We start from the raw sequence: 23,196 nt of genomic DNA, 5'->3' as shown, positions 1-23,196 counted from the left end.
TGAAGGCATACAGTATGGACTGTTAGGACATAGTACTGAAATAAAGTTCTCATTGGGCCGCAGAAGCTGTTCTCATGTGCGGTCATGACTATTCCCATGGGCCCCATCAATGTCCTGAGCAGCCACACACTGTCCCTCCCAGCAAGGGTGAGCATGGGAAGGAGGGTGATGGCTGCTGCCTTGGAGAAATCCCATATGAAGGGTCTTGAGTCCTCTTGCTCCCTCAGCAGGCCCTCAAAGAGGCCAGCCCTGGAGCTGGTAATTTATCTTCCCTTGTGCAGGGCCTGCATGTGTGGCAGGGAATAGGGAAGGAGTGGCCAGTGGGAGGGGTAAGAAGGCAGAGCACAATTGACAGATAGAAGAGAAAATGAGTCAGTAGATTTTATGAAGTGCATGAAGGGGAGGGGATGGAGGAAGGGGGTGGGCGAGGGGGGAGACCATATAAAGCAATGGCTCAGGCATATCTTTTGCCAGAGTTTGCTGTACTTGTGGAACTGAAGAGAAACAAAGGGAAGTACGTCTGAATACAAGGTACCTCTCTTCTAATAGGTTGGCTGCTTTTATTTTATAAATTGTCCAGATTTTAGACCAACTTCTTTGACTTGCTGTTTGAAATGTAAACTGGAACAATTTAACTTTTAAAGCATTTTGAGATGAGGCGGTGTGATAAATTTTAGAGGCATTTATGGAAAAGACGTTTCTGCTTCCGCATTTCCTCCCATGTTCAAGAGATCCATTTAGCTCACAACGTGCATTGGGAAAAGCAGATATAGTTGCTTTTTTAGCCACTTCATCCAGTATAAAGGGAGGTTATCTTGGGGTAAGAGTGTAGCACTCAACCTTTCATATAACTCCCCCCCCCAAAAAAAATTCTGTTGCATGTTTTTTTATTATTATTATTATTATTATTATTATTATTATTATTATTATTATTATTATTATTATTATTATTATTATTATTATTATTATTATTGACTGGGATTCAAGAAATTCCAAGGTGTACCTAGCATTTTTAAGGGATTGGTCTTCTTTCTGGCTGCATTTTATCAACTATCAGAGGAAGCTGGTGGGGTAATATTCTGTTCTGACAGTTCTGCATCTGCTTTTCCTGTGTTTTTTCCTCTGGGTACACACATGCCCGCCCTATGTGCTTAGCACACAGGCTTCAGGCACTGCTGACTCATTCCTTTTTCCTTTCTCCTGTTTCCTCTTTCTTCCTTTAAAGAGGCATCTGTGAGATAGCTGCCATGACTGAAGCAACAGCTGCTGAGAGAGAGAAGAAGCAAGGGGCTCCCCCTGGGCTGAGTGGGCGGAGAGCCCTCCCACCCAATGTCTCCAATGAAGAAGAAGACGATGTTCCCACAATGGAGTTTTTTAGTCCAGGGCCAAGGGGGGTTATGCCAAAAGGTATGTCTGGCTTTCACACTGTTTAGGAATAATAAACATGACCTGGAATTCTCTGGACACAGGCCCACAGGTCAGGGATCATGTCCGATGTGAAGGTTCAGAGGCAATCCAGCAGTTTTGCAAAATGATCTTGAAAATGGAATATGAGCCTTGAGAAAGGGTGGGTGGAATGAATTGACTTCAGTGCAGAACATAAAGAAAAAAGATCCTACCTTGAAACCATGGTTTTGCCCTTCAGTGCCTAATCCTGTAGATGTTTATAGATGGTTCCTGTTTTCCTTCCTTAGATCAGTAAAAGTAAAGATGGGAAGTATGCCAATGCACGGGGGGGGGGGGGATATGCAAATATACAAGAGATTTGAAAGCTAGTAATCTTCCTGTGGCTCACCTACAGCGCTAGATCATTTTATGGCATATTTACCACCCACCAATAATTTCAGGGAAGTGAAATACAACGAAAATGGAACATCTCATGGCCAAAGGATACACATAACTCAATGTGATGTTATATCTTAAACAAATATAGTGAGTGTTCATATACTCAGGCAGACTAGTTCTCTAATCTAGAGCTTGGACTACAACTCCCACAATTTCTCGTCATTGACTAGGCCAGCTAGGGCTGATGGGTGTTGCAGTCTACGGACATGTGGAAGGCTGCGGTTATCCACCCATATGTGTGTGTGTGTCTGTCTGTGTGTGTGTCCTTATATATATATGTGCCAATCATCTTCTCATATAACTTCATTAGCTTCCACAGTTGGAGTTCTGTGTACCGAAATACAGTACTGAAAAGCATCTTGGCCCTTTTTAATTATCCATTATCAGAATCCTGAGATCTTTACCGATTCCCCCCACCCAAAAGCCGAAGTTAATGACCAGGGTGTCTGACCCTGGCAAGTGGTAAATTCTGGGAAAAGTGGTGACAGCCATCTATTTTTCCTGTTATACCCAGCTATTTTATCCTATTGGAGGAAAGAGCTACATCAGCCATGCAGCCAGTCTTGCATCTTATTGTTGAAACAAATTTCAGTTCCCACTCCAATTAATTTCTATTTGGAATGGTAATCATGAGTTCACATTCCACTTATGAGCCCAAGACTCTTCTATAGAGCAAGGCCCAGGACCAAACTAGAATATTTGTAGGATGGGGCACTTCTGTTTTCAAAGAAACATGCTCTCCCCAAGGATCTTCAGGGAATAGGTGACCTGTGGCAGGTTTGTGAGGTACAAAATTGGTCCATAATCTTGCCAAAGTGGCCACCGCTTTATGCAGTGAACTGGGAAAGGGGCAATATCATCTTGTTCTTTGACTTAGGCAGCAGAACATCTCAGAGTAGTCCTTATGACTGGGTATAAAAGGCTCACAAACAGATTCCTGTACTTTCCTCCAGACAAACGGAGGAAGAAAAATGCTTTCTTGAAAGTTAGGGAATCTTCTCTGTGGCCTTTAGTGTAGACTGAACATAAAATTACACTCAGTTTTATTTAGACTTTTAAAAAAGAAGAGTGTTTAAGCTGGCCACTTTTCTTAAGAAAAAGAAGCAGAGGGCCTTTGATCTGGAATCTGCTTCCAGTTTGAATTGGCACCCATGGGCAATTTCTTCAGGATAAAAAATTCCAGTTTTAACCATTTTTTTAAAAAAAACATGAATAATGTCCATTGCTGTGCCCCAGAATGTTGCAGGAGAGAGAGAGAAAAATGGGAGAGAAAAAAAATTTAAATGTACCAGTAAAAGATAGGTGCTCCATGAGGTGTTTTTCAAAAACAAGATCCTGCCCTTTATATGCAAATTCATTTCACTAGCACCGTCCCTGCCACTAGGCAGAATGAGGTAACTGGATATCACTTTCATTGGAGGACAGAGTTATAAGTGCCAGTCTCTCCTGCAACTGCTAAACTGGTCCAATGCCTTCAAAGGTGGAGGAAGACTCTGTCCAATCATCAGAACTGAAGTAACATTCAGTTGCCTCTCCATTTTGATTCTATATGTGGGATGAGAGAGGATTTGCCCTTTGCCTCGGGCAGCAAATTACCTTGTTCTGCCCTCCACTGTTGGTTGTTAGTAGATTCTGGGTTGTTTTAATGGCCTGTGATGTACATGGGGTGTTTGTATGTTCTACTGGAGCTTGCCTAAGCATGTCTGGCTGAAGGAATAGCATATTCCTCTCCTGTTTACTGCTAACTCTTCTACTTCCTCTCCCCTTGTTTTATCTTCTCTTTGTCAAATTTCAGGTTGCAAGTTCCTTGAGGATATGTACCATCTATATTACACTGATGGTGATAATGATGATGATACCTATTACAGTATTGTATTTGAAACAATGTTAGTATCATAAACATAATATTATGAATAGCAATAATTCATTTGAAACCATTTGACAATTTTACATAACAGCCAACATCTGTGAAAAAAAAAGTATTTCTATTCATATGTTTACAGAGTCCAGTAAGATACAGTAATGCCTTTCTTATAAGGATTATTAGGACCAACCGTTATTCACAGTACATCAAAAACATTAAAAAAACAGCTTAAAATGGCAGAAAAAGAAATCAATGAAACACTGACATTATGTGCCAGTTTTGAAAGGGTAGCCACAGTAGTACATTATGTGAATTTTTGAGTACATGGAACTCTTTGTCAAGCTGTTTGGGGGGGGGGAATCAGATGGGCATGGTGGTGAGTGTTTAATCCTCATCATATGACATATCTGGAGATATAGATCAGTGAACTGTAGAGAACCAGGAATGAACTTGATGGCCTCATCCTGATAGCTCTGTGCTCAACTGTTTATAGCTCTGTGCTCAACTGTTTATATATTTGCACACATGTCTGCTTGGTAAGTGTCACTGGGAAGGGTAGCCATATGGAGCCTGTGTGTATGTTTTCTGTGCCATCAAACTGGAACTGACTTACAATGACCCTAATAGGGCTTTCAAGGTAAGTGAGCTATTTATGGAGTGGTTTTATCAGTCCCACTTCCTCAGCGAATTTTCATGGTGGAGTGGGGATTTGAACCCTAGTCTCCAGAGTCCTAGTCCATCACTCTGCTACATGCCCAGAGTGACCATTTGGCCAGAGGTGGTCTAGTAGTGCAAACATAAATAAAATAAATCAATACACCACAGTGGGAATCAAAATATGGAGCCTACACACAAACAATTGTGTCCACGTTTGTAGCATGAGTGTGGTGATGCTTTGACGTGCAGGAGTTCTTCTTTTAGCCCACCAGCTTCTTTTGCAGTTAACACTAACTGATGATAAGAGGCTATTTAAAGCTGGGAAACTCAGCTTTGATTTGTAGCCTGGAAGCTGTTGCATGGGACTGTGGTATGTGCAGGACTTTGGGATGCGACACCGTTCTGACTTGCCTTGAGTAAGCATGCAGAGAGCCGGACTGTGTATGCTCAGTAGGAATAAGTTTAATTGGACACATCCCATACTTTTACCTCCTGGACTGTCTGGGCAATTAATGCACACTTTTATATTTGCCGCATTCAAATCTAAAGGCCAGACTAGCTATAGCACTGAATGCATCTCTGCATTGAAGCTGTATATATGTATTAAATGTAACTAACATCAAGGTTTGGGCTACCAATTATTTTTAGGACTTCAGCAAACAAGGAGACCGAATTTTCTTTTTCTTCTCTGCTGAGGTCCTCAGGAAGGTCCTCCTAAGAAGGCGTCATTTGAGTTGAGGGGGGAACTGCTTCTGGTGCCCACATGTCACAACAGCACTTGTTTTGTCAAATCCTAAGAAGACATCCTAGACTGAAGGGTGTGATCGCACAGGGAGATAGATAACAATTTGGGCCACTTGTGGAGTGGTCAGGTGTGGTCAGCATTCACACAATGCACTGAGAAATGCACTCCATCACAACCTCAATGTGTGCTCAAGCTGGACCTTTTTGGGAGCTGGGCTGGAGTGATTCCCTGGCAGACAGAAGGGTCACTTTAATGGGAGCGATCTCCCTTAAAGTGACCCTTTCTGGTGCAATCAAGTGTGCAACCTTTGCAACAGTCTGATCACACCCTGGTTTTTCATTTTTAGTATCTTGGGTGTACTCTCCTAAAAAAAACAAGAGAACAAAACTGTCCATTCCTCAACAGGATTAGAACTCAGAATACTTCCTTCTCACTGAATTGTCAGTCTTCAGACAAATCTGTCAAACCTCCCCCCAGCTGTTACCTCATCTGCTAAAATGGTAGCAGCTTTTCCTCACTGTGGTGCATTCCAGATGTGTCAGATTACAACTCCCATGAGCCTCCACCCAAGATAATGATTATTGGAAGAGATTGTGATTGTATTCCAGTGCTTCTGGGTGATGCTTTGCTAGGTAGGACTGAAGCTTTAACTTCAGTCATCATTCCCCCTCTCCCCCCCAATTTCTCCAATTCTTTGTACTGTATATTTAATGCATCTCAGTCATCTCTCCCACTTTTTGTGTATATTGCTGCCGTTGAGACTACAAAGTTGGGGGGGGGGGAGAGAAAGAATTACTCTATGCATGGCCATCATCCTGATAGAAGCCCTCATGGGGATTTCCTTACATAAATTATCGAGCATCTTGTTAGGGTTGTTGTAAATTGGCATGCATACAAGGCAGGGAGGTGAGCAGATGGTTCTGCCATGAAGAATCAGTGGGGGTGTGATGTCAAGTAGAATCTGCTACCATGGAGATGGGGAATATTGTGAAGAGTTGGGCCACTTGGGATGTTGTGTTGAAAACATTCCTGGCTTGCTCAGTGACTTCCTGGTTATTTTTTCCCAGGGAAAAGACATTGGCTGAAATCCTGTTGCTTAGCTACATGGGCGTAACTCAACATTATGCTCGCAGTAGCTACAGTAGCACCAAGGTTAAAGTACTATCCACGTGTGTAACTGATTGCTTAAACTGCATTGTCTGGACAGAATGGCTAATAAAGTCACGCCTGTGTAACTGTACTTTAAGTGATGACAAACTGGATTCCGGACACTGTTTTCAGGGTCAGTGGCTTTGGGGCTCCCAGAGTCATAAGTTCATTACACAGCCTTGTTAGAACGTCGGCTCCTACTCTTAGATGCGGATCTAGATGCAACTAAAGAGGGGAAGATGAAGCAAAAACTGGCATTCCAATACAAAATACACAACCAACAAACAAAGCAATGAAAGAGAAAAGGTCAGATATTGACAAGTTAAGCTCAGGACTCAGAGTAATAACGTGCTCCGTATGGAGGACTTGGAACAGCTTCTAGTGTGGCTGAGGAGGCCAATTCAAGACTGACAATCCCTTCCACACTGAAGACAAATCCAATCTGTCCCCTGTCCAGCTCCCTGATTTTGCTAGTTTCAGGACCGCCTCTTTGCCTCGGCTAAGGGTCTCTTCAAATTGGGAGAGGCCGTGATGCACCGCCTGCCTCCAGGCTGAACACTCAAATGGCAGGGTCCTGGATCTTGGTATATGTCACCAGCTTCTTATTAAGTCATATTCTCTTTGTGAGTTTAGAGAACATGGTAGCTGCTTTGCCAATGCATTTGTTCAGCTCGACATCTAGGGAGAGAGTGTCAGAGATGGTTGAGCCAAGGTACACAAAATCATGAACAACCTCCAATTCCTGCATGGAGATGGTAATAGAGGGAGGTGAGTCCACACCGATGCCCATGACTTGTTTTTTCTTCAGGCTGATTTTTAATCCAAAGTCTTGGCAGGCCTTGCTAAAATGATTCATGAGTTGTTGGAGGTCTTTAGCAGAGTGGGCAACAATGGCTGCATTATCGGCGAAGAGGAAGTCCCGCATGCATTTCAGTTGGACTTTGGTCCACACTCTCAATCTAGAGAGATTAAAGAACTTTCCGTCTGATCTAGTCCGGAGATACACACTTTCTGTTGCAGTTCCAGAGTTGTGCTTCACCATAACAGCAAAAAAGATCCCAAAAAGGGTTGGTGCGAGGATACAGCTCTGTTTCACTCCGTTTCGGATGTCAAAGGGATCTGATGTTGAGCCATCAAAAACTACAGTGCCTTTCATTCCCTCATGAAAGGACCTGATGATGTTAAGGAGTTGAGGTGTCCATCCAATCTTGGGAAGTATTTTTAAAAGGCCATCCCTGCTAACCAAATCAAAGGCCTTTGTGAAATCTATGAAGGCCACAAAGAGTGGCTGTTGTTCCCTGCATTTCTCCTGCAACTGTCTGAGGGAGAATACCATGTCAGTGATGGATCTATTAGCTCAAAATCCACACTGTGATTCTGGATAGACTCTGTCTGCGAGGACCTGGAGCCTCTTCAGCACAACACGGGCAAGAAGCTTCCCTACAACACTGAGAAGAGAGATGCCACAGTAGTTATTGAAGTCACCCCTGTCTCCTTTGTTCTTGTACAATGTGACAATGTTTGCATCCTTCATGTCCTGTGCTACTCCACCTTCCCTCCAGCAAAGATACAGTTCGGTAGTGATGATCTCTTTACAGCACTTCAGCACTTTAACAGGGATGTCATCCTTTCCTGGTGTCTTGCCGGAGGCGAGGGAATCCAAGACTGCTTTTATTTCTGCTAAGGTTGGTTCGCTGTCCAACTCTTCCAAGACAGGCAGGCACTCAGTTATTTAATGCTTCTTCAGTTACTACATTCTCTCTGGAATATAGCTCAGAGTAGTGCTGCACCTAGTGTTCCATCTGCTGTGCTCGGTCCTGGATGATCACACATGTAGCAGACTTCAAGGGAGCAGATTTCTTCTGTATCGGACGTAAAGCCTGCTTGATACTGTCATACATTCCTTTGATGTTACCTGTGTCCGCTGCTGTCTGTATCTGAGAGCAAAGCTGAAGCCAATAATCATTGGAACATCTCCTGGCAGCCTGTTAGACTTGGCTACGAGCAGCTTGAAGAGCTTGCAAGTTGTACTCGCTAGGACAGGATTTGTAAGCTGCTAGAGCTCTCCTCTTATCCTTGATGGTTGGCAGCAATTCCTCCAAATGGGCTTCAAACCAGTCGGCTGTATTTTTGGTCTTCTTGCCAAATGTGGACAAGGCGGTGTTATACACAGTGTTCTTGAAACGTTCCCGTCATTCAGGTGCATTTGCATCAGCTGGGCCTGGAAGGGTTTCCTCAAGCGCTTGGGCAAATTCCTCCATTTTTCTTTGATCACAAGTCTTGCTGATGTCAATATGTGGTCTTCCTTCCTTTTTTGTGTGATACAATCTCTTTGTTCGCAGTTTTACTCAGCAAGGACAATTCAGAACATTGTACTGTTGTTGACAAAAATGTTTCTCCCCAGGTACTTTGAGAATTGGATCTAAGGTCAGAGAGTACTAGGGATTCTGAGAAGGATGACATTTCCTTTGCTGTCCCTATTAATCTAAAAGTCCTGGGGTTTTGGCCCTGAAGCCTTTGGTTTCACTGAACCGGGTCTCAAACATGATAATAGCAGCTAGGGAAGGATTTGGAGGGGAGAGGGAGCATGGAGAAAAAAGGGTTAAGCCACTGGCAAGGGTGCTGCAGTCCAGATACAGTAGAAGAGAGATGCAAATTTCAGTGTTCGTAGTTGATGGCCTGCTCTCTCAAAAATCTAGGTGTTGACTGAGATCACCAAGTGCAACATGTAGCAGATAAAGTGCCGGCAGGAACAATTTTCAGAAACCACACGATATCAGTTCTGATAGAATTGCACTGGTTGCCAATTGGCTTCTGAGTTGAACTTGTTGATGATGACCTTTAAAGCTCTAAATGGATATTAAATACTCACATATCTGCCTGTTCTACTGAGGGAATGTCTCACCTTGCCAGATGGCATATCAGGTGGAGATCTGGGACAGGTTTTTCTCTGCTATCGTGCCCCAGTTATGGAACGCCCTCCCTTGGGAAGCCCAACTGGCAGCAACACTGCTTTTCACCTGAGTTTTTGCAAGCTGAGAGGATGGCTTCAGTCTCCAATCCTTCCTTTTGTTTTCATTTTATCTTACTTGTGAAACTGTTTCAAAACATCTTAATTGCTTTAAAGTGTTTAAATGCTCTCAACAGCCAGTGCGATGTAATGGCTAGAGGCTGGACAGAGCCCTGGGGTAGGGGGTCATTTTGTAAAAATCAAAAAAGAAGCAAGCCACTACGGGAACAACCAAGAGACTATATAAAACAAAGCTGGGAACTAACATACTCTTGGGCCCAGAGGAAGACAGGAGTGTAGGGCAAATCTCACTATACATGTATATGCATTCAGTGCATACTGAAAACCCAACCAGGGAGAGCAGAGGGTTAACGAGGCTGGAGTCTCTGACTCCAAAAGTGGGGAGGGCTTAGTTTAGTAGAAGGATTTTTCTTCTTCTTCTGTTTTCTATTTTTGTTTTTGTATGTTGATGTTTTAGTTGAACTTAAATAATTTTTAAAAAAATGTAAAAAAAGTACAGTGACCTCTATTTGTTCCTTGTCTTCTATGTCCTCCATCTTTTTGGCAAGGGAGCAGTGGCCACCCTATTTCCACTCTAAGATATGTTGACATAGGGCAAATTGGAGGTACTGTATTTCAATAAATATTCGATAACTAAATAACTAAAATAACTGAGCAAATGCTCAGAGTAACTGAGGGTTACTGTGTTCCAAGGGGTGGTGGTGGAATTTCATTTCTCTGAAGTTCTGATTCATACACTGATCCAGACAACAGAACAAAATTCAAGGCAGGCTTTAGCAGCATGGGAATCGTCAACTGGAAATATATTTTATGAAGCCAAAGCCAGCTTGCAACATGTCTTTATTGCAATGATACTGTATGATTAATCCTCTGAGAGCCAGAGGCATGACTTTTCTTTCATCCACCCAAGGATGAGCCTTATTAAATGTGTTCTTGGAAGGGCCGACAGCATGTGGGGCAATATATTTTCTTAGGGCAACCACTGGGTTCTTTGCTTTGACTTTACAATAAGGGTGCTCAGCTGCTGAATTAAAATTTAATTTGAAGATAGTGGGCTTGCCTCCAGAATGCATTATGTGCCTTTAAAGGCCCTACATCATTGATGAGGCCGTGTTTATGTCCCTCAAGATTAGATGTCAGGTGCTCAGAGGCTGGGAATGGGAGATTCTAATGACTTGCGCCAAGATACCTCGCTGTTAAGGAAGACTGTTGTACTCTAGTTGCCTGAACGGCTCATGCATTTACTGTTACTCTTTGCTATTAAGTATGATTTCCCACCACATGTATTTAGATTATATTTGTTCTTACAGAGTACTGTACAATACTGCCCATCATATACCCATTCTCTGAAAACTGCTCCTTTGGGAGCTGAAAGGTTATCAAATATTAGTAGCATCAAAGGGAAATTTAATTAGGTTGGAAAGAATGTAAATGTTTGGGTATATGTATGGATCGGAGGAATCCTAAGGTTTCAGCAAATCAGTCTGATAATATTAGCATGCTTGGTGTCAAAAACCGCTGTGATTACATGGGGACCTATATTGCAATTTGGACCATATGTGGAGCGGTCTGGTGCAATCTATTTCCTGGCAGATGCATGACACTTGGGGAAAATGCATTCCAGCCTGATCCCAATCTGTCCCCAAGCTGAATCATTTTGGTCCAGCTATAAGGGGGTTGAGCTGAAGCGATTCCCCTGCAGACAGAAGGCTCACTTTAAGAGAAATCGCTCCTGTTCTGGTGTGATCAGGCACACATCTTTGCAGCCATCTGACCACACCCAACCTCTTGGGGAAAAATATGGGAATCAGAGAGACAAGAGGAGTACAACAGAGAAGGTGTAGGTTGCATATGGTCCTTGCATCCTTTTTTATGTGTCTCTTTCCCTCTAACTCCCATTGTTGCAGAATCTGCTGTCACCCTTCATACTACAAAATTATCAGAGTACTTTCTCCTCCTCTGCCTCATTCCCTTTAGTGAGGGGTAGAGGGAGTGAATGACCTGGAAACCTATTGTGTTACAAGTCCCCACAATACAGGATATTCTGTCACCTTCCTACACCATGGACAGATTACTGTTGCAACCAAATGGCCCTCATTGGTTCCAAATGTTTCAAAACGTTTACCCTTTCTAGAAGTAACCTTATTGTTTGCTGTTGCATTTGCCCCATCTTCAACTGAAACTGATAGGTTGAAAACATCAGCTTTGGGTTCATCCTTGATGCAAAGCAATCTGGTCCTATAAGTGAGTGTCATGTCTCTAAAGTACATTACTACAATTGAATTTAGTCTCCTGGTTTCTAAAGGTATTTCAAAATATACTGGCATGGTTTTTTGTTTTTGTTTTTATTTATTTTTTGCTCCCTCAGCCACACTAAATCACTCTGCCTAGAATCTTGCGAGGTTTGTATTTTGGATTGTATTTCTTTAAGATGAAAGCTTGGGATCTGACGAACCTTACCATATCCTGCAATGAAGATGCTATTGTTTGGGTGAAATGTAGGTTGTCTAATTTTTCCTTGCTAAGGCTGGTAAAACAGCGACCCTGCTATTGAAAACTGGCTTTTGAAGACTGCTAATTCAGAATTAGAATTAACACCCATTAAGCCAAAAACATTTGTAACTAGAATTGGGTCTAGGGGCAGGTTTTGTTGATGGATTTCACCCTAGTGCCATATTTGCTGTAAAATTAAAATAGATCCCCACAAGCAGCTAATTTACAACATGTGTTAAACTTGAAACATCCTGGGAGAGGACTATGAAGTGAAAAACCAACCCATATTTTTCCGAACCACAGATCTTGCTGCAATACCCCTCTGAATATGGATTTGGAAAATAATGACAAATATGACAATACTATGAGCCCCGTTTCTGAATATTAATAACTGAGGAGCAGCTAGAAAAATAACAGTCTTTCCCAATATGTAGATTCTATGTATTGCAGACTGTGGGGAGCAGAACAGGACTGAAGCTTCTTCTTGTATAGCTATTGCCCAGTACATGCGATTCTAAGTCAACTGGGAGTGGTGCCTGGTCAATGCCGTTTGGGTTGAGACAGTGGGTCTAGATACAGATTCCTCTTTGAACCTTGTGCAACAAGTCACTAATGCACATTGTGAGAACTGATTCAAATATAGACTCAGATCTTTTATACTTGATTTCCTTTTAAAATTAATTTTAATTTGCCAACAAAGAAGGAAGTGAAGGTGGGAGGAGGGATGGACCCAAGATGCAGGAATGAATTTGAATGTAAGAATGTAATTGTATGTCCTGAAAAATCAGATGGATTCTGTCATCTCTTGCATGCATGTTTACATCTTCTTTCATACTTTGTTGTTAATGCTGAGATCCAGCTAGTTTACAATTTGAATATTCATATTGTATTTTAGAGTATTTATTTTCATTCACTGTCAACGGTCGTGGAATTGATGTGAAGGCTGAAGTATTACATTTTAAAATAAATGTGTTAAGCCAAAGGACTTAATTATGAGGCTGTGCCCAGGGTAGCTAAAATATAATGGTTTCTATTTCTTTGTGTCTTTGAAGATATTTTGGAAGTCCTGGAAGTCAATATATTCCAGCGTGAAGATGAAATTAATAAGCGAGAGCACCATACGGACAAATACTACAACCACCGGTTGATTGTGCGCCGAGGCCAGTCTTTCCATATTCAGATTTCTTTCAGCCGTCCATACAATCCAGTAAAGGATCAATTCTGGATTGAGTATCTTATAGGTAAGTGCCAAATGATAGCTCCTTTTACTATTGCTATTGCTGTTGCTTAGTTAAGTAATAAAGTAGGTCTTCTTTAGTTTGGATTTCTCCAAAGCCAACATCACATACTCCATGTATTCCAGCAAAGGAAAGCAATCCCATATCAAATATTCAATTCATCAGTTTAAACAAATGGCTACCTTTCTTGCTTAAATAAATTTTAGCACACAAACAGCACACTCTTTTGTATACAAAACAGCTGGATTGTTCAGCTCACCAGGTTGGCCCCTTTTGTAGCTATCAATATGGGGAACTAGTTATTCTGAACACTTTCGAGTGAGTTCATTTTCCAGTCCGAACAATATTTAAAATGTGATCTTATTCGTGAGCATAAAAATCATACTTCACTGCAATCTTGATGACATAGACAGAGCAGGGGGGTGAGATGAGGTGCCCTGCTGCTCAGTCCATGAGCTGTTACTGGTTAATGGTGTATGGATTATTCTCCTGTTCCAACCCCCCCCCCCAAGAATTCATACTGCTGTTAACATATGTGAAACAGTCAGGTATTTCAGCAGACGACAAGCAATATGACCAGCAGTTGTATGCTTAAATTATAACTCAAACCCAGATATTGTCTTTATGCTGCTATTACCTTCCTCCTTTTCCTCTTCCTGCTCCTCTTTCCTTTCTCTATATATTAGAATCCATGTGTGGATACAGGAGGCATACAAATGGTTAGAGAGAGGAGGAGAGAGTATATTCAGAGCAATGATTCCCAACCTTGGATCCCCAGATGTTCTTGGACTATAACTCCCAGAAGCCTTCACCACTAGCTGTGCTGACCATGATTTCTGGGAGTTGTAGCTCAAGAACACCAGGGTGCCCAGGTTCACAGATGCCCATTGCCATTGGAAGAAGGGACTTGATAAAGTACCCTCTGGATACTTTATACCTAGGAAACCCTGGCAATGGGCAGCATAACTTGAAATTGACTTGATGGCTCATAATTATAATTTATTATGCTAAGTAGGGAGAAAATATTGGTTTGTTATGAAAACAAAGTAAAATAAAGTATCCTTCTCCAGATGGCCCACCCAGGGGAAGTTTGAAGATGGGCATGCATGTTTGAATTGACCAACACCAATAGGGTCGTGCAAAGACAGGGATCACACTCAGCAAGGGGTTGGCCACCAGGCAGAAAGTAAACCAAGTGACTCTGAAAACACAGAATTGCAGCCTATGTAAGCCAGGAAGATGGGAATGCCATATCTTTTTAAAACATTTTATGTATTAAAAGGGAAAGAAAGCCTGAGGTAAAAAAGGGAATGCAAGAGACAATGGATTGCTTCAGCAGTTACACGAAATCATGGTTTAGTGCAGAACTGCACACTTCAGACCCAATGTGATACAAGGGCCACACATGGGTATGTGTAGGCATGCACACCCATCAGCAATCCTCATATCTCAGTGGGAGTGAGTGGCCAGCCTTCTACTCTAACCCAATATCCATTTCCGCTAATCCTTTTCCTCATTGCTAGCAGGAACGGGCAGTCAATTAGAAACTGGTGGCACAGTATGTGTGTGTCAAGGAGGGGTGGCCCCTGAGGATCTGCATTTTACTTATTAGGTACCCCCCCTCAGTCACAGGTTGTATAGGGTTAGTGCATAAACCTCTATTTGATATTCCACTCCCCTTCTTCAGACTTTCTCTTTAGAATTAACCCAGTTCGTTGGCTGAACTTGAGGAACTGTGGCTTGTTTAAATATGGCTAGTGAAAGAATCAGGGTTTTTAGTCACAGTTTAAAATCCTGGCTTCTTTATTAACCATAATTAGAACGTGGGCAGAAGAGAAAGAGGAGGGTAGAAGGGAGCATGTGAGCCAGAGGTCCAAGGATACCTGTTTCCACTGCAATCAGCATTTCATCTGATGGAGATCAGTAGGAAAACATGCATCACTGAAAAATTATGAGCGCACCTAAGGCAACAAACTCTCATCCACTTTCCTTCTCCCTGCCTGTATAAAAGCAAAAATAACAAACTCACTAACTAAACAGAAAGTGGGCCCTAGATCAAATCAAGGCTGAACTATCTCTGGAAGGGCAAATGTAGAAACTTGGGCTGTCCTAGTTTGGGCACGACATGAGAAGGCAGGATTCTCTGGAAAAGACTATAATGCTAGAAAAGGTGAATAGCAGCAGGAAAAGAGGAAGCCTACATATGAGATGGACTGATTCCCTAAAGGAAGCCACAGGCTTGAGTCTGCAAGAGCTGAGCACGGCTGAGGACAGTCACAGGACATTTTGTAGATGGCTCATTCATAAGTCAGAGGGAACTTGACTGCACATAACAACAACTAAACATTGCATGGCACTTAAAATCTGCTTCCTGAAGTATTCAGCTCATTGTGATTTATTGTACCCTGGCCTAAGGTGTATTGCCTGAAAATGTTAGCTTTTGGACTAAATAAAAAATTACAGCTGTGAAACAGTAATTTTGGGGAGATTACAACTCCCAGAATTCCCCAGTCCAGCATGTCCAGTGGCTATTCTAGAAAGGACAGCCTCTGTTTTTCCAAGCTCTGCTGTAAAGAAGGAGAATCACTGTCTTGGGTAATGACCATCTAAAGATCGGCCCACAGTTAATTGGTCTAATCCTCTCTATCAAAACTCTTGAAACTAGCAGCATTGCCATATCTGATAGAATTAATTACCCCAAATCTATGATGTCATATAGCGAGACGGACTGTTGTTTGTCCCAAATATGCCATGCATCTTTTTGATTGATCACTATTTGAGTCAAATAGAAGAAACATCTTCTCTGGGAAAACATTGTGATGTTTTAAAGGTGGTGCTCTGTGTGTGGTGATTCGTCTGCGATGTCTGATTTGCTAAAGCCCTGTTCAGGCATGAGAAGGTATGTGGGGTGCTTGTGAGTAGAGGGGAGTGTTCTAATCCCACCTTCGCCATACCCAGGTTAAACCAAGGAGGACACTGAGACTGAAGAGGGAGAGCTTCGCTATTCATGGAAGCTCTGTTTGTGGATTGGGATCCTGATCTTCCAGGGTCCTCCTGGCGCATGTGGACAGTTCCCATAGATAGCAGAGGCTCTCTTTGTTCAGGCTCATTACCTTCCACATGCCAGAGTGCAGCAGAACTCACAGTTAGGCTGGGCGGAGGCTGCAGTCTCAGCATGAGAGCATTCCACACACTTTCTAGTGCCCGAATAGGGCTTCAGTATGATGATGATGTTGCAAGTCCGTGGGTGAACATGTGTTCTTGTTCTGCCTCCAGTAAGAGATGGATAGAACAGTCTGTTTCCGGTTTGTGCTTTCTCCCTCATATTCATTCATCAGCTCACTCCATCCTGTTTCTTTATACATGTTTCTAAAAATATGTTCAAAAATGTGTAAATGCATGCTCGTTTTCGAACATATTTTCTCACAAGATTTGTACGTGTGTTTTTATCTCAGTGTACACATACATAATTGGAATTTACATAAAATATACACTTTCAGTATGTTTTATGAGGTGACGACTACATCACAACATTAGGAGAAATGCAGAATTTGAAAGCTAATTAATCTCCAATGTGCTTCTTAAGATGAGGGCCAGACAAGGTGATACAGCTAATGCTTGAGAAGCAGAACTTCCTGAAGAGGTAAAAGGCTGTCTTGTTTATTCTAACAGCAGTCTGCCTCACTGTGCAACTTATTTCACCTTTACATTTTGTGAGATGGGCTTCCTTTGCTTGTTTCAGTCCTCAGGCCTTTAGCTTTCAGCTATGTGCCTATCTAGAGAGAAAATATTTTGAGAAGGGGAAATACTCATTCCCCTTAACCACCTGATCTGATCCTAAAAGACACAGATCAGGTCAGTTTTGCATCAGAATTACACAAAGATCTGAATTCTTCAAGTTTGCTTATTTAGTGGGTTAGTATGACTCTGTGTTCTTTAGTACAAGCAAATTCGTGCCAAATCTGCTATTCACTCTAAATGAGTTACTGATGCTAATTTTTCTTCACCACCATCTCCCCTGCTGTTACAAACTTCTTGAGAATTGGTTTTGAATTGACATTTAATTTATCTTCCAGGGAACTTGCTGCATTTTTTGCATTTGTATTATTGATTCCCCTCCTTTCTATTGCTGCATAATAATAATGTAGCCATCTATTATATTGGCTGTTTATAAAATAGCATGCATTTAAACTTTTACATTTATATTCAGTGAAAACAGGTGCTGTTTTCTGGGCTGCCCTCCATTCCTTTGAATTCCAGTGAGAATTAGGGACAAGGATAGACCATACATTTGGGTAAAGCAAAGAGGCATTTTGGGGTCTAGGTCAGTAGGCACAGAGAAAGATATTTCCAGTTCATGCTCCTCCTCTGCCTTGATTCACAGCAAGGTCAGATCCAGATGTTTTTTCTGCCTGCACTCTCCACTCTCCCAAACAGCACCCAAAGCCAATCAAGTCATTTTTGACACAAGAAGACCGAAAATTCCAAAACAAATTATTTCCATCCCAGGCAGTAAAAATATGGTAAAAACCAAATGAGCAACAGAGTGTTTTCTATATTTTCATGACTCTCAAAAGCAGCTTCCAAAGGCAGATACTTCATTCTGTCTAACCATAGGGCCGATGCTCATTCACAGTACATGTAGATGTGGTGGTTCACCATGAATTCTATGATATTCCTAGTGAATTTCCATTACCATATTCCTTTCTTACATCTCTTCTTCCTATCGGATGAATTCTGCATCAGACCTCGAACTGGTAGCTTCAGTCACTGCAAAAAGCTTCAAAATAGCCGCAAGTTACTGTAGTGGTGGAAAGTGGGATATGTAGCAGATAAGTGTGAGAATGTTTGCACACCTGCTATTTTCAGCCTGCACCTTTTTTCCTCAAGTCTTTAATAAAACACGGGGTGATAATCTTCCCATTGCTGTTTAATATCTATATGAGGCTGCTGGAATAGGTCCTCAGGAGTTTTGGAGCTTCGTGTCACCCAGATCTATCTTTCCTTCCATCCTTCTGCAGTGGATGCCATCCAGTCCCTTGAGCGCTGCTTGGATGCTGTGCTGGGATTAATGAGGGACAATAGACTGAGGCTGAACCCAGATGAGACAGAAGTCCTGCAAGTGGGTGCCCCTAGTGCCTGCAGTTTGGGGGCCTCTCTCTCCTTTTGGGGGGTTACTTTCTCCACTAAGGATGAGGTTCACAGTCAGGTTGCTCTTCTCAACCCAGTGCTGTCAATGGAGTCCTAGGTAGTGTCTGTGGTTTGTCCTACCTTTTTCTACCTGAGATGGCTTCCCCAGCTGCGTCCCTATCTTAACACTAGGTCCCTCATCATGCCGGTCGATGTATTGGTAGTCTCAAGATTAGACTACCATAATGCTTTTTATGTGGGGCTGCCCATGAGGCTGTTATGGAGACATCAGCAGGTGAGAATATGGCAGCCAGATTACTGAGTGGTGTAAATACCCTGTTTCCCTGAAAATAAGCCCTAGTATGATTTTTCAAAATGCTTGTAATATATGCCCTACCCCCAAAATAAGCCCCAATTAAGTGAAACCCCTCCCTCCACCATTGTGCAACAACCAGAAGAAGATGACAGGACTATATTTGAATAAATGTAGATTGTTGTACATGAAAAAAGTAAGATATCCCCTGAAAATAATCCCAGATGGATGGTATAGAAGCTGAATGAATGAATGAATGAATGAATGAATGAATGAATGAAGCAAGCAAGCAAGCAAGCAAGCAAGCAAGCAAGCAAGCAAGCAAGCAAGCAAGCAAGCAAGCAAGCAATTAGAAATCCATTTATGGGGGAGAGCAGCTTTAGAGATGGGGAAGAGCAGCAGAAAGAAGAGGAGCTGAACATAGAAAGCTGTCTCATACAGAGTTAGATTTTGTTAGACTGCAGCATCCATAAGACTAGACCACTGAATGTGCTGGCTGAGGCTGATGAACGCCGACGTCCAGTAACTTCTGAACTTTTCTCTTGGTTTTGATGGCATAATAATAGGAAGAAAAAAACTCCCACATAACAGATGGTGCTTCTTTTACTGTAAGGGAAGGGAAGTTGTTTTCATTTGCAGTGTGTTCCTACCCTTATTTAGTGAGAAATAGGTCCCATTAAGGCCAATAGGACTTGCTTCCAAGTGGCGGAGGATGGTGACTCCAGTTTCCAGAGTGCTGTGAATCTAACTCCAGATTTTAGTCTGTCCTTTATATGAGCTATCTAAAATAGGCTCAGCGTCTTAGAGTTATCCTACACAGTACAGGTTAAAACCTGGAATAGTCTTGTAGCATCCCTGAAGCTGGAGCCACTAGTTTCCATTGGTCTCAGATGACTTGGTACAGGATTAGTTTAAGGAACAGAGAAGGTTGCTTCATGTCAGGTTAGACCCTTGATCCATCTTGGTCAATATTTTGCACACTGATTTGGTAGTGGCTTTGTGGGGTTTCAGACCTTTCTCAGCCTTATCTGGAGATGCCAGAGAAAGAAACTGGTAAATTTTGCATAGAAACTACATACAGTCATATTCCCTCCCATGCTTGTTACTTCTCTGCTTCAGATTATTACCTTCTCCCTGCTATTTTTCAGCTGTTCAGCCCTCGGGACAGCCCTTCAATGGAGAAAGCAAATACATATCCCTTCAGTTCCATAAATCTTATTTGTAGGCCTGATTGATTCACAGGTTGGCTGTATTACAAGATGAATTTGTCACATCAACTTCAGGAGTCAAATATGCTATTTGAATGCTATTTGAATGTGCTCTCACCTTTGGAATACTCATGCTTTTTGTGCCAGGTTAAAGGCTAGCATTTATTCCATTAGATCTCTGTCCTCATACAGTTCATACTGTTGCACAAGCCTCCAGTGGCATATGGGATGGTTTATTTTGCAGCAGTAACACTATGTGTAGCCTGTAATTGTAGACTATGGGAGCCGAGAGAGCTGTCACTGAGAATGCCTTAGATTTCCTGTCTATCATGCATGAGATTGTGATGCAAGATGGCTTGGTGTATGTACACCACTATTGTTCCCTTGTCCCCACATGTGCAGAAGGCAACATGTCACCATGTTTTAATTTGGAAAAGAAATGGAGACCATCCAGGCCTCTCAAACCATATTCCTCAGGTATCCACAGAAATCATCAGCTGCTGGTCTTCCAGGCATTGTCAGAAAACAGGGTAAAGAGAAATGGATGCTGTTGTCAATACTATAACTCAACAATGGGATGATGCATTGAAAGAATGAAAATATAATATTGGTAATATTCTTGAAAGCTTGTTCATTTTTATTTGTCTGTGCTCATTTCCCCCTATCTTTTCCTATAAAGGCATCACATCACTATGGAGTTCAAATAATATGTTCATCAAAGGGAAACATAACCTGTGATGTCACCCACTAGTAAACCACCCACAAGCAAATGGGCAGCTGCATTTTGCATCGAGTTGAAGCTTCCATGTTGTCCTCGAAGGCAGCCCAACATAAAGTGGATTATCTAATCTAGATGTAACAAGGGTCAGACTGAGGGTGACAACACTTGCCATCTTTAGCTAGGGGTGCAGAATGTGAATCAACTCAAGCTTATCAAAGCATCCTGCCTATTTTTATAGCTGTAGTATACAATCTAATGACAGTTCTACATCCTTACTGAAATGATGAGTTTTACTAATAAGGGCTTGTTGAAAATGCAGCTAAACAATTACATCCACTAACGAGGTCTTCAGTCTTCAGTTTTAACAGCCTCTTCCTTGGCAGGACAGGAAATCTGTTGATAAATTTATATACCAACTGCCTTGCATTAATGATCTATTTCTATGCATAGCTATAAATCTTCAGAGCTGTTTGACCTCTGCCACAGTGGCTTCATAAAATCCATATATATTGGTCTGGCCCCTAAACGGTTTTGTTATCAGTCAATTGACTGATACACATCAAATCCTCCATAAAAGAGGCAGGGGTTAGCATAAGCACTACCTTTTCTTGCCCCCATATTCCTGCAAGTCCTTGGACTCTTCCTGGAACCAGATCAGATAAGAGCAATGATTAATTTTTCCTTTCTTTTCATTGTAATGCTCATTCTTGGTTCATAGATATATAGAATAGTACGAGGACAGCATCTTTTGAGCCTATCATAAGAATTTCTTACAGTTATAATTCGGCAAGTGGACTTGCAGGAAATAGCCTCTGCATGCTTGTAGCTAAAGCAGAAATAAGTTACATTTTTGGATTACCAGGCTGACCTCTGGTCACAGCCACAAAAGACATCCGCTTCCTTCAGTAATCTCACAGCCCCCACCCCATGGTGTCCTTTCATAAATAACAACATCTCTAGTGCAGGAGAGGGGGCAAGCTCTGCGGGTGTTGGTCTGGTTTTTCATTTGTGGGGCCTGCTGAGGAATGCTCCGAGCCTCCACAAATCCAAACACCCACAAACCAAGAATTGCTGGGAAATCTTCTGATTTTAAAAGAATGTTGCTTTGAAAAGGCAGATTGCCTTCCCTCAAGGTTTCCATCAGCTTTGCAAAAGGGTGTGTGTGTGTGTCTAGGACAGGGGTCAGGGAACTTTTTTACCTTTTACCCCTCCCCCCAAAAATTTATATATGCCAACATTACCCCCTTGATTTGAAAGGAAGGAAATCATACATTATTTGAATTCAAAATCTTATTGAATCTATTCAAAATTACTTTGAAAGCTTCAACATGCTTGAAAACTTCAGGTTTTGGAGAAATGATGTTGCTTCATCTTGGATATGAGAGCATCAGTATTGGGGCTCTGCTGATCCTCATTACCCCCAGGATTTTCATTTTTACCCCATTTGGGGTAATTTACCCCTGTTCCCTGACCACTGGTCTAGGAGTCATAAAAAAGGGCATTGGGGTACATGTATTGTTCATGAGCTGCTTGATTCCCACCCCCATGACCTCATTTCATGTTCATATTGTGTATCACTTTTAAATGATCTAAGGAAGGTATTGCCCAATCTCTGAATTTTTGCCTAAGTAGATCAATGTCTACTTTCTTTCAGGGTGAAACAAGATGATATGTTTAATATACAATTAGAGGCAGTGTTCCAACAAGTGATGAAAGATGTCTGGTTATCATAGCATGTGCTTTTCCTCACTTGTGTATTATGCATTCCAGTGATATTTGATTTGTGATTGATTACTGGAAGGCAAACACACAGACATATTGTGCAAGTGTGTTGCTGAGGTAAATGTCTGTGAGAAAATTCAACTATTAGAGGGGAAAACTTGTTAATCTAAGGGAATGTTCATTTCTCTGTCACCCATCTGTACTATTTCAGCTTGTTACTGTTTTGGGATTTTTTCGTAATTTTAATATATTTCAGTTTTAATTTCTTTCTGAGCAAATCTGTTTAAGTGATTATTTGCATATCAGGTTATAAATGATATTAACAGTAATAACAGTAAGCAATAATTCAGTATTGCTTGCATGAGCATTGTGATGTAAATGTGTCGTTGTGTGTTCGGCTTTCAGATCAGGAAGTGATCTGAATCTGGAAGCCTACCTCTTGGCCTAGATCTGCTTGTCTGGATTGGGACAGCATTGCATTAAAACCCCTCACAGATTTGTTTTTCCTAGCTTAGCAGCTGGCATGCTATATTTCTGAAATGTAAGAATTTCAGTGGGTTTTGGAAATATGGGTTAGATCATAAATAATCATTTCTTCAGTGGCTGGGGTCTTTCATGCGAAGCAAAAACAATAGGAAACAACTTACTTTTGTCACTGTGACCCTATTTTTTAAAGTTAGTAATGCTCACTTGACAGAAACTTGGCATTTGATTAATTACCCACAAAAGAGGCTCTGCTACAAACATGACATGAGAACTAGCCTTTTTAAAAAATCTTCATATTGAGCAAGATCTGGTTAAAAACATGAGTCAATCTTAGTGAATTTTACAAAGAATGAGAACAGATTGTGGCCTAATTCAGTACCCCATAATGTTTAAAATGCTAGAATCTTGAGATGTGTTACTGTGCTTGAAACCAAATTGTGTGGTAGCTTTCAATAGCAAAAAACCTCTACATCCTTACCTTTGCATTGATCCATGCAAGAAGCCAAAAACTGTATGTATTGAAGTGGGAGGCCATAACTGAAAAGGAACTGGAATGTGGGAAGAATGGGAAAAAAGAAACAGAACCAAATTCAT

At 41.7% G+C, this 23,196-nt stretch overlaps 1 protein-coding gene across 2 annotated transcripts in view; it reads left to right on the top strand.

Annotated features, from left to right (window-relative positions):
• The first annotated feature begins 459 nt into the window (after window positions 1-459).
• Window positions 460-23,196, top strand: part of F13A1 (coagulation factor XIII A chain) — a 102,871-nt gene continuing 80,134 nt past the window's right edge. The window contains exons 1-3 of one of the 2 annotated variants that reach the window (XM_020789830.3): window positions 460-531; window positions 1,226-1,407; window positions 12,837-13,025. In XM_020789830.3, coding sequence (XP_020645489.3) covers window positions 1,248-1,407; window positions 12,837-13,025 — 349 coding nt within the window. In that variant the 5' untranslated portion in view covers window positions 460-531; window positions 1,226-1,247. Of the gene's footprint in view, window positions 550-1,225; window positions 1,408-12,836; window positions 13,026-23,196 lie in introns of both variants that reach the window. The other variant, XM_020789832.3, reaches the window with a different exon arrangement.

The sequence above is a fragment of the Pogona vitticeps genome, chromosome 4 (assembly GCF_051106095.1).
Source record: "Pogona vitticeps strain Pit_001003342236 chromosome 4, PviZW2.1, whole genome shotgun sequence".
NCBI lineage: Eukaryota > Metazoa > Chordata > Lepidosauria > Squamata > Agamidae > Pogona > Pogona vitticeps.
Note: the sequence above shows the minus strand (reverse complement) of the source record. Positions and strands in the feature narration are given on the sequence as shown.